This window comes from Notothenia rossii (assembly GCF_949606895.1).
Source record: "Notothenia rossii genome assembly, chromosome: 7".
NCBI classification, from domain to species: Eukaryota; Metazoa; Chordata; class Actinopteri; order Perciformes; family Nototheniidae; genus Notothenia; species Notothenia rossii.
The window spans coordinates 83722213-83740452 of record NC_136905.1 but is presented as its reverse complement, the minus strand read 5'-3'; the positions used below and the strand labels follow the sequence as shown (position 1 = coordinate 83740452).

Sequence of the window (18240 nt, the reverse complement as noted above, 5' to 3'; positions counted from 1 at the left end):
GCGCCCTCACAGGTGAGAGTTTAAAACCATTTGTTCAGCAGAAATTGAGGAATGCTGCTTTATTTGTTATTTTTTAAATATATATTTGTATATGTTTGTTTCCATCTAGCTGCCCCTCAGCTGCTTGGTTCTGTTCAGGTGAGGCTGGTACAGCTGCTTGGTTATGTTCAGGTGAGGCTGGTACAGCTGCTTGGTTCTGTTCAGGTGAGGCTGGTACAGCTGCTTGGTTCTGTTCAGGTGAGGCTGGTACAGCTGATTGGTTCTGTTCAGGTGAGGCTGGTACAGCTGCTTGGTTCTGTTCAGGTGAGGCTGGTACAGCTGATTGGTTCTGTTCAGGTGAGGCTGGTACAGCTGCTTGGTTCTGTTCAGGTGAGGCTGGTACAGCTGCTTGGTTCTGTTCAGGTGAGGCTGGTACAGCTGCTTGGTTCTGTTCAGGTGAGGCTGGTACAGCTGCTTGGTTCTGCTCAGGTGAGGCTGGTACAGCTGCTTGGTTCTGTTCAGGTGAGGCTGGTACAGCTGATTGGTTCTGTTCAGGTGAGGCTGGTACAGCTGCAGATAAAAGACTGCATGTTGAAATCTGTAAATGTCTTAATTTAGGTTCAATATCCCTCATTTCCTCTGTTTCATCTGTTATTCTCTAAATATCAGGTATGTTTCGTGGAGTCTGCTATAACTCTACCTGCAGATGAAGACCTAATGAAAGGTGTCGATGTGTAAGAGTGGCCTCAGCAGAGATTAAAACATCTTCTCCTGACTCTGTTCTTCTTTATCTTCCTGCAGAGAGAACTCCTCCACCTGTCATCAGAGAGAGAGAGAGGTGAGGTGGAGCTACAGAGACCTCTAGAGGACAAACACAGGAACTGCAGGCTCGTTCCAACTCACTCCACCGACACCTCATTTACTCTGGTCTGATTTCTATGAGCAGTTTTCTACCTAACACATCGTTACAGTTAGCATGTTAAACACCCTCCTTTGTTTCCCTGGTGATTTGAAAACATGAAGTTTATTTGATATGTTTACAGCATTTGAATATATGACACATTGTCAGTATACTCTCCTTAACTGATTGTATTATGAGTAATTAAACGTTTCTTTGGTGCAAAGTACACATAAAGGGTTTTACGCTGCAGTAAAGTTAAACATGTAATATGTTTCTACGATAGTATCTTTTACTTTAGGATTTTAAACATGATTTGCTTTTAAAATACGATGTTTTCTAATATCTATAACCTTTGATACTGTAAGTCCATTTTGCTGAAGACATTTGCGTACCTTCAAATAAATAAGAATTTGAATGCAGTAAGTTTTATTAACATTTCAAAGTAGTGTGTCCAAAGTTATTGAGATGAATCAAAGTCATATTCATTCCTTGACAAAACAACTGACTCCAAAAATCTGTCAGTTAAACATTTTAAATGTTGAACAAATGTAGAAACAACAGAAAAAAAACAACAAGAATGAATTTCACTAAACATTTATTTACATTTGATGAGATTTGTTCACAATGTCTGACTCGTAGATCATCAGAAGGAAAGATGTTCCCAAATGACTCTTCATGTTTGTTTGTTTGTTTGTTTGTTTGTTTGATTGATTCAAACTGACGCCTCCCTGCATCATTCATCCCACATCAAAGAAGGGGTTGTTTGTTTGTTTGTTTGTTTGTTTGTTGTTCTTGATTCCTCTCAATTCAATTGCTATCGTTATAACAAAGTGTGCCGGTGAAAACAAACAGTGATTTGATCGTAATGACTTTTCGTGAGAAACCTGTCCTCATCCTCTTCACCTCAGATTCACTTTCTCATCGACATTCAGGAGGGTTAGAGATGAATTATTCATAAATAAGTATTTTATAGCTTTAAAACTGCGATATAAAGTCTTAGTTAGGTCATTAAAGATGTAATAGTATAGAGAGGCGAAGTCCCGCCCTTCTACTACTCAAATTGTAATGATTGTGTGCATCGCTTGAATTCCACTTAACAGCCTGTCTGTGGTTTGTCTTGTGTCACGTTTTGCATTTTTTCTTTTTGTTTATGTATGTCTGTAATTTTTTGCTGTTGTCGGGACCCCCTTGAAAACGAGATGGTGCATCTCAAGGGGTTTATCCCAATGAATAAACATTTATATATATATATATACTTCCGACCCATGGGACCTTATTTCGGAAAAATTATGTATTGAAGTCAATGGAGAGAGAAAGATGATCTCTCGATCCCGTTTTAATTGTGCCATGAATTACACATATGATGTTTGTCAATCTTAACAAATAATGTCCACGTCAAAAAAGTCACAGTTTGTCGTAAAACTGTTGAAATACAAGACTATGAAAAATACGCAACTAGAAAAACTACAAATCCCAGAGTCCCGGTCCCGCATGCTGGCTCTTATGGAACCGACTAACTCCCCTTGTGTGTGCACAGCTCTCAACATGCCCAGACTTGGAGTGATGTTCACCTCTTTTAATACTTTCCGCCTCATTCTGAAAGAAAGAAGTGAAATGTGCCAACGTGACGGCCGTCTTGGTGTGTGGTGCGAGACGGGAGATGTAGTTCATTGATCAGTTTCACACAAAGTGTTACTTCACAGTTTTACGACACATTTTAATTTTTTGACTTAAGATTGACAAACATCATATGTGTAATTCGTGGCACAATTCAAACGGGATCCAAAGATAATCTTTCTCTCTCCATTGACTTCAATACATACTTTTTCTGAAATAAGGTCCCATGGAGGAAAGGGAGGGACTTCGCCTCTCTATAGAATGCCGATTATATAATGCTATTAAAAATGTTTTTATACGATGTCTTTCCAAAAGCACGGGATAGTTTGTCTTAAAAAATACAATTACAAATGTTCATGCTATAGGCAACCCCATAAAGTTAAGAAAGTCAAAGTGTAGTATGTCGAACAAAGTCATATTATAGTATATTTAAAAGATAATAACAGAACAATCCCTCAAAAAAAATTCATAGCATGTTATGTCGAAAGATATCATGAATAAAGTCTTCATTGATGTATAAAAACATTTCATTTTTCCCGTTAGTTGTGGATCTTTTGGGAGTTTGTACTTAACATTGTGAGGGTCTAAGAACAGAGCGTGTCGTATGCTGTGCACACTGAAGCCCCTTAGACAAATATGATATTTGGGATATTATCAAATATCCTTCTTTTAATAACATTTTGATTACTTGAAAATGTCTTTTAATGTCCCTTTAACAAACATGATCTTCAGCGGTTCCACCAACAGTCAACAAACAACATCCAGATTTGTAAACAGAGGTTTTATTCAACATGTCAGTAAGTATCATGTGACAGATCACTGACCAATCAGAGTGCAGACTGATGATCCAAACACACCAACACCAACATGTTGTACGTCTACACTACAGGCATCAAAAAATGCTTTCAACGCTTCGCCCATTCACTTGAATGGGGTGACGTAGAAGATTTTGAATCTTCGCCGAACTGCATTGTGGGGAGCATGGCATGGCTTTGCAAGCATCACGAGCATCTATCGGCATCAAAAGTTGAACAATGTTCAACTTTTGAGGCTCGATGCTTGGCATCAGCCAATCAAATTCCGTTTATGCAAATCCCGCCAGTGCAAGCTCAGCCAATCCAACCGCGTGCAAGCTGGGAGAGCCAGACCGCAGTTCATTTCCTCATATTCCAAACGAGATATTACGGTAGCAAATCACCCGGTTCTTTACGACCGGAACTATTTACCGGGATACAAACCGGAGGAACCAGGCATGGAGGGAGGTGGCAGAGACAGTGGGTGAAACTGATAGTTTTTTCGCCTGTTTGGAGAGTTTATATCCAGTTTACTTCGTTTTAACATTGCTATTGCTCTGTATGTCGGGGGCGGGAGATTCATGTGATTGGTTGCTCGCAAAAAATCGCCAAGCTTCAGACACGCCCAGCTTCAAGATTTTTTCATGCCTGTAGTGTAGATGGGCCGTACTCCAGCTATTAAAGATTCTCATGAGTCCTGAGAGGCTTTGCTCCTAGGGCGACTGTCTCAATGACATCTCTGAAGAGTAGTTTGAACGCAGCATTAATAATTCATCCACACACACACACACGCACGCACGCACGCACGCACACACACACACACACAGACAGACACACACACACACACACTCTCTCTCTCTCAAACACGCACGCACGCACGCTCGCTCGCTCGCACGCACGCACACACACACACACACACACACACACACACACACACACACACACACACTTTAACACCCGCCGTTCATCAAATCTGCTGCATCATTTGAATCCGTCTTCCTCTTCGTCCTCTTCACTCTGCAGAGGACGAAGCGCTCACAGAAATTCAGAAACAAAAAGTCAGGCTGCAGCGCGAAACAAGACGAGGAATTAGAAACTGGTCTCAGGTCAGCATTTCACCGCTAGATTTCACACGTAGGCCCTCTGATATGTATAAAGTATTGTGTAAAATGTCCATAAACTGTGCCATCAAGAACATCTTAAGCGTGCACGATGGTGTCTTGGATGCATACGTTATTTTGTTGTGTAAGAAATATGTGTTATGACTAAAGGACTCTGTACTTTACCTTAATACAAGAGTGGGAGTCCATATATTATCTGTAGAACTCCGGACTTCTTCTTAAGGTTTGTTCAGGATCTTTTAAACAGACAACTCTCCGTTGTTATTCAATCCCTTCTCGCCTGTTCGTTTTTCACAAATGTTGGAGCTCAATGCATTTACAGATAGAAACACAAGTTTCACCCTGAATGTAGACATAACACTTTCTCCCCTAATGTTCCTTCATGACCAGAGGGGGGAAGTAGTGGAGTACAAATACTTAGTTACTTTACTAAGTACATGTTTCTGGTATCAGTACTTTATTCCACTACTTATTTTCCTGACTACTTTTACTTCTTACATGTTGAACTCAAATACCTGTACTTTCTACTTCTTACATGTTGAACTCAAATACCTGTACTTTCTACTTCTTACATGTTGAACTCAAATACCTGTACTTTCTACTTCTTACATGTTGAACTCAAATACCTGTACTTTCTACTTCTTACATGTTGAACACAAATACCTTTACTTTCTACTTCTCTCATGTTGAACACAAATACCTTTACTTTCTACTTCTTACATGTTGAACTCAAATACCTGTACTTTCTACTTCTTACATGTTGAACACAAATACCTGTACTTTCTACTTCTTACATGTTGAACTCAAATACCTGTACTTTCTACTTCTTACATGTTGAACACAAATACCTTTACTTTCTACTTCTTACATGTTGAACTCAAATACCTGTACTTTCTACTTCTCTCATGTTGAACACAAATACCTTTACTTTCTACTTCTTACATGTTGAACTCAAATACCTGTACTTTCTACTTCTTACATGTTGAACACAAATACCTGTACTTTCTACTTCTTACATGTTGAACTCAAATACCTGTACTTTCTACTTCTTACATGTTGAACACAAATACCTGTACTTTCTACTTCTTACATGTTGAACTCAAATACCTGTACTTTCTACTTCTCACATGTTGAACTCAAATACCTGTACTTTCTACTTCTTACATGTTGAACTCAAATACCTGTACTTTCTACTTCTTACATGTTGAACTCAAATACCTGTACTTTCTACTTCTCACATGTTGAACTCAAATACCTGTACTTTCTACTTCTTACATGTTGAACTCAAATACCTGTACTTTCTACTTCTTACATGTTGAACTCAAATACCTGTACTTTCTACTTCTTACATGTTGAACTCAAATACCTGTACTTTCTACTTCTCACATGTTGAACTCAAATACCTGTACTTTCTACTTCTTACATGTTGAACTCAAATACCTGTACTTTCTACTTCTTACATGTTGAACTCAAATACCTGTACTTTCTACTTCTTACATGTTGAACTCAAATACCTGTACTTTCTACTTCTCACATGTTGAACTCAAATACCTGTACTTTCTACTTCTCACATGTTGAACTCAAATACCTGTACTTTCTACTTCTTACATGTTGAACTCAAATACCTGTACTTTCTACTTCTTACATGTTGAACTCAAATACCTGTACTTTCTACTTCTCTCATTTTCCAAACAGGCTGGTTCCTTTAGTCTGAATGTGTGTTTGGTGGCGTGATCATTATTATTTAGAGTCATTGCGTGCCTATTGATTTGAACACGATCCGTGTATCCATCATTTCCTGGTCTTCTCTAAAGAAGAGGGACCAATGGAAACGTTGTCATGTTGCCGTTGGTCACCATGGAAACATTCATTAGCTAACAATGACATTATTGTTCTATTAATATAAAGGGAGGTCAGGTACTCTTTAAAACAGCTGCTAGTTATGGGTACTTTTTACTTAAGTACATTTCAAAGCCTCTTTACTTTGAGTTGAGTAAAGAAGTTTAGTCAGTACTTCTACTTTCACCAGAGTATTTTTAAACACCAGTATCTGTTCTTCTACTTGAGGAAAGGATGTGTGTACTTTAGCCCCCTCTGTTCATGTCTAAACACTCCTGTGTGTTAAAGTAAGAACATGTTAAAGGACAGTCTCACAGGTTTAAAGTCTCATGTTCTGTCTGTAAACTTTAAAGAGTTCTTCCTCTCTCCTCCTGTAGGGTGAAGCGAGCAGAAGTCCTCTCTCTCCCTTCGACTCAGTGGAGAGTAAAGCAGGAATGTCCTGGGCAGCTGCAGGTCACCTGAACGCATCATCCGCGGGTCACCTGAACGCATCGGTCACCTGAATGCATCATCCGCAGGTCACCTGAACGCATCGGTCACCTGAATGCATCATCCGCAAGTCACCTGAATGCATCATCCGCAGGTCACCTGAATGCATCATCCGCAGGTCACCTGAACGCATCATCCGCAGGTCACCTGAATGCATCATCCGCAGATCACCTGAACGCATCGGTCACCTGAATGCATCATCCGCAGATCACCTTAATGCATCATCCGCAGGTCACCTGAACGCATCATCTGCAGGTCACCTGAATGCATCATCCGCAGGTCACCTTAATGCATCATCCGCAGGTCACCTGAATGCATCATCCGCAGGTCCCCTGAACGCATCATCCGCAGGTCACCTGGACGCATCATCCGCAGGTCACCTCGACGCATCATCCGCAGGTCACCTGAACGCATCATCAGCAGGTCCCCTGAACGCATCATCAGCAGGAAACAGCAGCTCTGGCAGGTTGATCTGCTGAAGAGTGCCATTTTTTTTTTTTACTTTTTCTATCAGCTTTTCCAGAAGCTTTGAGCCTCAGATTCTCCCAACGATCAGGTGCTCTGCTTCAGAGAGGAATCTGAAACACATAGGTTAGAGAATTCAGTCACAGGAAATATACTGTAGGAAAGACAGAAATCATTTATAAAAGCATAAACTATTTTGAGAATAAAATAAAAAAATAAAAAAGTTTATAGTTTATCCACATGTCATAATAATGGCATGAAACATTGAGAAGTTTACTTTCTCTATTTGTTGATTGCTCTATGAGAGTTTATGCGTGTGTGTGTGTGTGTGTGTGTGTGTGTGTGTGTGTGTGTGTGTGTGTGTGTGTGTGTGTGTGTTGTGTGTGTGTGTATGTGTATGTGTGTGTGTGTGTGTGTGTGTGTGTGTGTTTAGGAAGTAAGGATACGGTAAATCAGTGTGTGTGTGTGTGTGTGTGTGTGTGTGTGTGTGTGTGTGTGTGTGTGTGTGTGTGTGTGTGTGTGTGTGTGTGTGTGTGTGTGTGTGTGTGTGTGTGTGTGTGTGTGTGTGTGTGTGTGTGTGTGTGTGTGTGTGTGTGTGTGTGTGTGTTTAGGAAGTAAGGATACGGTAAATCAGTGTGTGTGTGTGTGTGTGTGTGTGTGTGTGTGTGTGTGTGTGTGTGTGTGTGTGTGTGTGTGTGTGTGTGTGTGTGTGTGTGTGTGTGTGTGTGTGTGTGTGTGTGTGTGTGTGTGTGTGTGTGTGTGTGTGTTCGTACCTGTCAGGTTTTTGAAGCGTCTCTTAGCCTCGGCTCTCTCCTCCGAGTCAAAATACCAAACAGTGATGGCGTACCTGAAACAAAAACAAAAACACTGTTAAACACAACTATTTAATAATTGAACAAAACTCTGTATTTTAATGTGGGTGTTTCTATGTAGGTTGTGATTATGTTTTACTGCACTTGAATTCAGAATTTAAAGGTTTCTTTTTAATCGTTTTTCGTCAGTTTTGTGCTTTGAAAATAATACTTTAATTAAAGTTTAAGTTCAACTATATATCTATTTGATCCTAAACTAAATATATGCTGCCTCCCTGTAGGGACACAATGAGATTTGACTCACTAAGTCAGGACTTAAGAAGCTTTACATTTGTATATTTATAAAAAGATCAAATATAAATAAACATCATTAACCCTTATGTTGTGTTCGGGTCTCCCGTGACCCGTTTCAAGTTAGAATGATATAATAATTACGCTCTAGTTGCTTGTATCGGAACAAGGCTTCATGAAATCCTCCACAGCAGATATATAAACACTACAAAACTGATTTGGACCAATTTAGCCAAGTCTGAAGGTCTCTATAAAAAGTGAAAAAAGTGTATAATTTGGTGTGCGGGTCTGGGGAGACCCAGCAGCATTGTTGTGGGTGACTCTGGGTCAAATTTGGCCCAATCAAGATTCATCTTTGACTTTAGACACCCCCCTCCCCCAACGCCTTCATCAACTGTAACAATAATTTAGGGGAGATTGTATTCTAATATCTATTAATAACATAATGATCCACTGTCTTCACTATAAGGAATATAATGAGTGAATGTAATCACATGTTTTACTTTAATATGTGGAATGTTTTTGGGGCCATAGAATAACATTACAACAGCATTGTATGGTTATGAATGCATTATAAGATAGTTATGATGTAGTTAAAACAATATTGGATGATGGTCATTATTTGTGTTTTGGACTGAGATAAATCATGGGTCAAAATCCACCCGCGAACACCATGACTGTTTTGACAGCTTTTGAACACAACACACGGGTTAAGAGCTTTCATTTGAGATGCTTTTTGTTCCAGAAGTTACTTTAGGGGAAATGTTGTGTGTAATTCCACACTCACACCAGCAGGTGGTGCCATTTCTCTGTTCTCAGTGAAAACAACATTTGTATGATTGGGACAGAACTTTAATCAGATAAATCCTTTAGGCTGAACATATTAATCAATCAATGAATACAAAGCAAGATGAAGAACATGTCAATGTTTAAATTATACTGAATGAAATTCGATGAAATCTGACCACGTTTTTTTAAGTGTTTAGTTGATTGACTAATTAATTTAATAATTGTTTGATTATCTGTTTGGTGGGTTATCTAATTTTTTAGTTATCTGATTGGGTGGTTGGTTATCTGATTGATTCGTTATCGGATTGGTTGGGTGTCTATCTGATTGGTTAGTTATCTGATTGGTTGGTTATCTGATTGGTTAGTTTTCTGATTGGTTGTTTATCTGATTGGTTGGTACCTGATTGGTACGTTACTTTATTGGTTGTTTATCTGATTGGTTGTTTATCTGATTGGTTGGTACCTGATTGGTTGTTTATCTGATTGGTTGTTTATCTGATTGATTGGTACCTGATTGGTTTGTTACCTGATTGGTTGTTTATCTGGTTGATTGTTTATCTGATTGATTGGTACCTGATTGATTCTTTATCGGATTGGTTGGTTGTCTATCTGATTGGTTAGTTATCTGATTGGTTGGTTATCTGATTGGTTGGTTGTCTATCTGATTGGTTAGTTATCTGATTGGTTGGTTATCTGATTGGTTGTGTTCTATCTGATTGGTTAGTTATCTGATTGGTTGTTTATCTGATTCATTGGTACCTGATTGGTTTGTTACCTGATTGGTTGGTTGTCTATCTGATTGGTTGTTTATCTGATTGATTGATACCTGATTGGTTTGTTACCTGATTGGTTGGTTGTCTATCTGATTGGTTGGTTATCTGATTGGTTAGTTATCTGATTGGTTATTTATCTGATTGATTGGTACCTGATTGGTTTGTTACCTGATTGGTTGGTTGTCTATCTGATTGGTTGTTTATCTGATTGATTGGTACCTGATTGGTTTGTTACCTGATTGGTTGGTTGTCTATCTGATTGGTTGGTTATCTGATTGGTTAGTTATCTGATTGGTTGTTTATCTGATTGATTGGTACCTGATTGGTTCGTTACCTGATTGGTTGTTTATCTGGTTGATTGTTTATCGGATTGGTTGGTTATCTGATTGATTAATTGGTTAAATAACTGGTTGGTTACCTGCTTGGTGGGTTAGTTATCTGATTGGTTAATGATCTGACTGGTTGGTTACCTGGTATTGAAGGAGGGCTGCACCTCATGGGGGTTCCTGCGGTCGGACCAGAAGAAGAGCAGCCGGTCGAACAGCGGCTCGATGTCGGCCACGAAGGACGTCCCCTCCGGAAAGATCCTGAGGACGCCTCCGTGCTCCTGATCAATGACGAGAGAAGAGAGGAGATCAGAAACAAAACGTGGACTGATTTGAAAACATGAGTCATTAAAATATTTTGCATTATTTTAGTTTGTTATTATAGTTTTAGTCAGAGGTCAAGACAGGACTCTGTAATGAGCGGAGGTCCCTGAACGCACCTTGACGCTCCAGTCCTTGTTGAGGTAGTAGATGCAGGTGATGCAGCGGCCGTCAGAGTTCGGGTTATCAACGTGTTTCACGTAACCTGCCCCGTTTCCAGGGTAACAAGCAACCATCGCCTGGAGAAAAACACACAGAAAACACATTTGATCAGACTTCAGTATTTGACCTGGAACAATATGCAGTTTATTTACATACAGTAGAGCAGGGGAGGCCAACCATTCAGAGGTTAAGAGCTACATTTTTTCTATGTTACTGCAAAGAGCCACATCAAACACACAGTCACTGATACCGCTTGTTTCAGTTTTTTGTTTTCTGGAGACAAGATTTCAACCACGTCACTGATGCATTTTTGTGGCATTGGGATATATATTTTTTAAATCCTCTGAAGCAGAGAGAGGAGCTGTGGATTATTGTTATTGATTAATGCATCAGTGTTTCTTAGGGTCAAAAACACTAAACTCACAACTTAAAATGAAAGCGTTTAGTTTATTTAATAAAAGTGCACATGTTCAATGTGAAAAGTGACAGTACTGTAGTTATAGATTATTTGCAATTTGGTGCTATATATATATATTTGAAAAAAAAATTATATATATTATTTAAACACCTTGAATTTCAGGGGGGGGCGCGGGGCTCAGTTGGCGGAGCGCAGCGCCCCTCCAAGACAATGGTAGGGGAAACACTGGATAATGTTTAATCAACGATAGGTTTCCCCCCCAAAGGTGATTGGTTCACTGCATCGCAGGTATTTTTGTGATTGGCTCTTGGGCCACATCAAAATTAGACGCACTGTCATCCTCTCATACTGACACCTGACATCACACATACACACGCAGGGAGAGCCGGGACGAAAGTAACAGAGCGATTTTATCCGAGCCCAAACAACTTTGACCGGCCAAATTACGTCAGAATTATCAGCATTCGATACTTAACAGACCTACTAAATATCAGGTTTATCTGTCAGGAGTAGTGTTGTCACGATACCAACATTTTGGTTTCGATACCAAGTCAAGAATTCCGATTATTTTTCAAAACAGTCTTAAATGTAATTATTGTGCTTTATTTATTATTTTATTTATATATTTCATATAACTATAACACAAACTTTTAAACAATGAGAACAATAAATAAAATAAATGAGAAGAATTCGTATTAAATAAAATTAAAACATTTCTTACAGACAGGCCTCGTGGTGTCCGTAGGCTTGCCCTCACTGTCAGAGATATAGCTCAAATACTTCAAAATGTCGCTTCTGGCTTGTCAACAAGCCGAGGCGCAGCAGCAGTTGCACTCCCACTTGCAGCCATGTTTCTCGTTTTCTCACATGCTCTGGCAGCTAGCGCGTGCACGAGAGAAGGGAGGGACTTAGAGCGTGCTTGAAAGGGGCGGGACTGTAGGCACGGCTGCAGTGCAGGGAGTGGAAGCAGAGCGCTGAACACACACGGCTCTTATTAAAACAGCGCTTTCTTACCCGAGTACTTTCCCCCGTCCTTCTTAAAGTACCATACTAATGAAACGGAGGAATAGTAACGTTTTTAACGGCAGGGTATCGCGGTATACCTTTCAAGTATCGGTACACCGTGCAACACTAGTCAGGAGTCAGTGGCTCTCCCCCAAACTCACAAAATTCGATATGGACTGAAGAGCCGCATGAAACTAGGCAAAGAGCCGCATGCGGCTCGAGAGCCGCGGGTTGGCCACCCCTGCAGTAGAGTATTTCAGTTTGAGACTACAGAATCAGAATACTAAGGAAGCTCAGCCCAAGTTCAACCAGGAAGACCGTCTTTTCTCATTCATTTCCTATGTCTATGTTACTACTCTCTCTCTTCTCAACAAGTGATCGGGGGCGTCACTCCCCAGCTTAACCAATCACTTCGCTCTATTCTCACAAGCCTATCATAGCGCTCCGCTAACCCTTTTAAATCTGCTCCCCCCTCTGACAGCTGTCATTTCAGGTGACTCGACGCAACCCCCCTCCACCCCTTTCACCTCCTGTCCCTCTGAAGCCAGGGTCAAGCTAAGCCCCTCCCCTTCCGACCCCAACCATCCATTCATCACCACCAGGGTCTAGACCCGGGGGGTTTCATCAGATAGGTTCTACCCTCCCGAATGATACTCCTGCACAACGGGGACTAATCGCCAAAACTCCATTACATTCATTCATTTGTGTATTTCTGGCAATACGTGTGTGTGTGTGTGTGTGTGTGTGTGTGTGTGTGTGTGTGTGTGTGTGTGTGTGTGTGTGTGTGTGTGTGTGTGTGTGTGTGTGTGTGTGTGTGTGTGTGTGTGTGTGTGTGTGTGTGTGTGTGTGCACGTGGTTATCTGCAAATATGTACCACGTTCATCAGGGGTGTGTGTTGTGGTTGTGTGCATACGGTGACAGTTGCACGTACACAAACTGTTAAAAGCATGTGTGTTATTCACGTGTGTGTGTGTGTGTGTGTGTGTGTGTGTGTGTGTGTGTGTGTGTGTGTGTGTGTGTGTGTGTGTGTGTGTGTGTGTGTGTGTGTGTGTGTGTGTGTGTGTGTGTGTGTGTGTGTGTGTGAGCATGTTTGTTTTCCAGAGAAGGAAATCCTGAGTTTAACTCTCTGTTGACTGACAGTGTGTAATCTCTGATGACCACTCGCTGCTCTCAGCCTATCAGCTTCCACTCCCTGTTCGGGACAAAAGGTCGCAGCGCTGCAGGGGGGGGAAGGGGGGGGGGCGTGTAGTATGGAGGGGAATTCCTGACCATTTGTATTTGTTTATGCTTCCTCTGCTTCTTAAGGGGTGGTCAGTGTGTAACTTTATACCTTACAATAAAAGCTCATATGCTACATGGAAGAGTAGAGGGATCTTTGATTAACCCATAAAATATCTTTGATAAAATTCGTAATATAGGATGTTATTTAACACTCACAGTATTTTATGGCAAAAAAGTCTTAATATAGTAAGTATGTCACAAAAGGTCAAGTACAACATGTCACAAAAAAGTCATTTTATTTGATGTGAAAAGAGTCCTTGTAGAGTTTTTCGTACAACATTTGAAAAGAAAAGTCACAGAAAGGTCGTTATACAATCTGGCCAAAAATCTAAGTGTACTATGTTTCTACTATGTTTTAAACACGTCATTAAATACATGTAAACAAGTCAACAAAGTACGTCGGAAAAAGTCAATAATTGTCTTAATATGTAATGTTGCAAACGTTGTTCTACAATATGGAAAAAAGAATATCACGGAGTCAAAAAGTCGGGAAATACATTTAAAAGAAGTCAATAAAAAGTCCTGAGACAATTTCTGTATTGTTATTTGAAAGAATTATTTGTTATTTGAGAGTAAGTCAAAGTACAGTATGTCGGAAACAAGATGTAAACAAAGTGTTAAGTGTGTGTACGGATCTCCTTCAAAGGGCAAACATTGAGCACCTTTGTGATTGACCTGGGGGGTATACTATGAAGCAGGATGTTCTCTTAGCGGCTAACTTCAGGGTAAACTCTGGGTTTCCGGTCCTACGAAGCTGGTTCACTTTTTAGCAGGCTAGATCTCCATGGTAACTGATGCTGAGCGGCTAACCTGCTCCGGAGCAGGTTAGGTTGCAGGCTAAGAGCTCAACTCAGTGAAAGCACTGCCTGCTGACCAATCAGAGCTCAGTGGGCGGAGTTTAAAGCGATCAAGTCATATTACAGGAGAAAGGAAATACAGACAGATACTTTCTGATTGATCTGATATCACCAGCATCGCCAGCTATCAACGACCTCTTGTTGTTCAAAACGATCCTCACCTCTGAAGGTCTCACATCCCGTCCTCTTCCCTTTCCGTACAATAACTACACGCAATATGTTATCCTCATCAAACACACAGGTCCCTGAACGCATCAGCACCTTTAGTTACCTCACTGACGTCAGCGTTTACCACCTGATGTCTGACTTTTGCACGAAACATTGAATGCCACCACTCCTCCTAACAGCTGTCTTTGGGATGTTTTCGAGCATGTGAGCGAGTCCAGAGCTGCCACACACACACAAACAAACACACACACACACACACACACACACACACACACACACACACACACACACACACACACACACACACACACCATCATCTTCATCATCATCATGGTGCAACTGGAGTGAAAATATGTGGAAATAACAGCCAGAGGAAATGATACAGCGTGGAGAAAAAAATCTAAACAAAAGCTCCGAGATGTTTTGAATTCTACTTTATCTCATCTTCCGAGTAAAGAGGAGGAGGAAGTGTGTGTGTGTGTGTGTGTGTGTGTGTGTGTGTGTGTGTGTGTGTGTGTGTGTGTGTGTGTGTGTGTGTGTGTGTGTGTGTGTGTGTGTGTGTGTGTGTGTGTGTGTGTGTGAGTGTGTGTTCCTATTGTAAGTGGGATGACCTGTTTTCTTAAGAAGTTATATCTGATATCACACACACACAAACACACACACTCGTCATACACTGCTGCACTTGAAGACTGGCGGATATGCTAGGAATGTGTGTGTGTGTGTGTGTGTGTGTGTGTGTGTGTGTGTGTGTGTGTGTGTGTGTGTGTGTGTGTCTGTGTGTGTGTGTGTGTGTGTGTGTGTGTGTGTGTGTGTGTGTGCGTGTGTGAGGTGTGAGGTGATTGAATAAGTGGCGGAGTGTGTACGTGAGGATCTCCACCGCTCCATCTGCAGCTGGAGGAAGTGATCGGAGATAAACTGTAGAACAAAGTTTACTTAAATAGATTCATTTCATTTAATCTTTTTATTTCACATTTATACTTTGACTTTCTGTTTATAAAAAAATGTTATTACATTTTATGTGTTTTTATCTTATGCTGGACATTTTATTTTGACTCATTATTGTTTATTAACATAAAAATTTCTTTATTTTATTAAATATTTTATTGGATATTTACTTGCTTATAAAATACTTTTCATACATTCATTTAAATATCTTGCTAGCTGCATGTCAACGTTGTAGATGTTTGTGGTTGTGTTTGGTTGTTCAATATACAGAAACTAATCGTGGTCCTTAAGTCATTTGAGTCGTCTACATATTATACAAATATATGTTTATAGACAGGATGTTGCATATTTGAAAAACCATTCATTTATTACATTTGTTTTACTTTACTTTTCATTTAGCTGACACACTTCTATCCAAAGTAACGTGCGGGTACTTCAATACCTGAACCCTTACGTTGTGTTCGGGTCTCCTGCGACCCGTTTCAAGTTCAAATGATATAATAACTACGCTCTAGTTTATTGTATCTGAACAAGGCTTCATGATATCCTCCACAGCAGTTTTATAAACACTACTAAACTGATGTTGACCATTTTAGCCAAGTCTGAAGGTCTAAAAAAAAAAAGTGTATCATTTGGTGTTGGGGGGGGGAGCCAGCAGAATAGTTGTGGGTGACTCCAGGTCAAATTTGGCCCAATCAAGACTCATCTTTGACTTTAGACACCCCTCCCCCCTTCATCCACTGTAACAATACTTTTCCGCTACATGCACCTGGTCTCCCCCCAGCGGCATAAAAAGACATGGCCTTGTACAATAAAAAGTAAATGACTAGAAATAAACAAGAAAGTAGAAAATGTACATGTTGAATTACAAAATGTACAGTAACAAAATATAAAGCCAGTTATTATATATACATAAGTATGTGAGGCATGGAATATTAAATTATTTATATTTTATTTTTATTTGTTTATTCCACACATGGTAGTTATTTCAAAACAAAACATGTACACTTATACTGTTTTTAATGTTAATTGTCTCGCACAAGGACATTTTGACTGAAGGAGCTCGGGGGAATCGAACCCTCTGATTGGTCGACGCAGATTAACCCCTGAGCCACATGCACCCTACCATTCCTGTTAAAAACTCAGATCTACATTCCCAGCGTTCAATGGGAGTCCATGAGCTCACTTCCTGTCCGTCCTGAAGCGTGTGCTGGTTTCTAAAGCCTTGGCTCAGGGCCCAGAACAGGTCGCTGGACGGATGCCAAAAAGGCTTACACATTAAACTGGAAAGAGATTCTGCAATGACACCTTCAAAACGTTTCCGTATGAAACCGAAAACATCCGGTCTATGCGGGTTAATGAGCAAAACTGACCAAACAAACGACCTGCTCATATCACAGTGAATGAAACAGTGTAAATACAGAAAATGCACGTCAGCGTTTCCTGAGTTTCACCGTTCCAATGTCGCTCTAACACACAGAGGGTACATCCTGATAATGCAGACAACATGCAGACCTGAAGGGGAAACCCTGATGCTCAACAACAATTAAAACCCAACTTTACATATCCACATTACACGTGCATTTTAAAGCTTTTGCACACCACTTATCCACACATACGATTACAACTCTTTGCGTGTGGTCTTTAATAGAAAAGCAACGTTTACAGCCACATGAAAAAGACTTAAAAAAAGACAAGCCCCAAAAAGCTTCGTCACATTGCTGGTGTTTTATATATCCTTCTCTATGATGACATATGAATGAAGGGACCTTTACCAGAAAGCATTTACTGTCAACAACAACAACAACAGCAACATTGCACAACTCAGTCTGTATTCTGACTCGTTTAGATTTCTGCATAGCTTACTGTTTAGTTTCCGTTCAATATCAAGCCTTTCTGTGTTAATCCTATTTCATATTAATTGATTTGTTGAATTTAATTGCATTTGTTTACTTGTACTTGACAGCTCAATAGCAGGTGATACCTCACACTGCACTGAACTTTAATTTGTGCATAATTCTCTATTATTGTATGCCGTTTTTTTTTCTATTTCAGCTTGTTTTCTATTCATTTGACTGCGTTACATCTGACCTGTAGTGACTGTGTTACATCTGACCTGTAGTGACTGTGTTGCATCTGACCTGTAGTGACTGTGTTACATCTGACCTGTAGTGACTGTGTTGATGCAACTTTAACTACATCTCCTGATGTCCAGTATTATATAGATAGATAGTTACTTTATTGATCCCAAATGTCGAAGTTCTTGTCTTACAGGAGCATCAGTGTGTGTTTAGGCATTCAAATATGTCTCCCCCCTCTCTCTCACCTTGGACCTCTCGCGGATCTTCTTGCTCTCCAGCCGGCTCGCGCACACAGAGATCATCTTATCGATCATGTTGAGCAGGAAGTTGATCGCCTCGCAGCCGCGCTCCAACCCGCTCACCCAGGCGATCTTATCCCCGCGGATACTGCTCCGGTGCACCCCGGGAACAGAGCCTACCAGCAGGCCGTCCTGCAGCACCCCGGCCCGGTGCATATCGATCACCTGCTGGAGCACCGCCCCCCCGGCCACTTCCCCCAGGACCCCGTCCAAATAACAGAAACCAAAGTCCTGCAGCGCCGGGACGACCCGCTCCAGAGCCAAGCGCTCCAGATCTGCGTCAGAAACGTGCTCAATGAAAGGCATTTTGCATCAAAATATAAAATAAAGTCAGATTCTGGGAAAGTGTCACTGTCAAAAATTATATTTCACAGCAGAATAACTTTGATTTTATGTGAAACGTGTCACAGAAAGAGTATTAAAAGGTCAGAGAGCGAGTTTGAGACGTTTAATTGGAAGCAGAGATCTACATTAAAAGAGATGAGAGATCACTGACTGCTTCAGAGA

At 40.6% G+C, this 18240-nt stretch overlaps 1 protein-coding gene across 4 annotated transcripts; it reads right to left on the bottom strand.

Moving 5' to 3' along the window:
• Positions 1-5971: 5971 nt before the first annotated feature.
• On the bottom strand, positions 5972-18240 carry egln3 (egl-9 family hypoxia-inducible factor 3). 4 transcript variants are annotated; one of them, XR_013810029.1, is made up of 6 exons: positions 17680-18240; positions 10637-10756; positions 10341-10477; positions 7979-8052; positions 6792-7318; positions 5972-6750 (listed from the first exon to the last, which is right to left on the bottom strand). XR_013810029.1 is itself a non-coding variant. In XM_079692033.1 (5 exons), exons 1-5 carry the CDS (start codon positions 18037-18039, stop codon positions 7293-7295), a joined length of 717 nt encoding a protein of 238 aa, XP_079548159.1. In that variant the 5' UTR covers positions 18040-18240; the 3' UTR covers positions 5972-7292. The 4 variants fall into 4 exon arrangements, 1 of the variants encoding a protein (XP_079548159.1); XR_013810030.1 differs by having other exon boundaries at positions 5972-6774; positions 6816-7318; XR_013810031.1 differs by having other exon boundaries at positions 5972-6774; positions 6840-7318.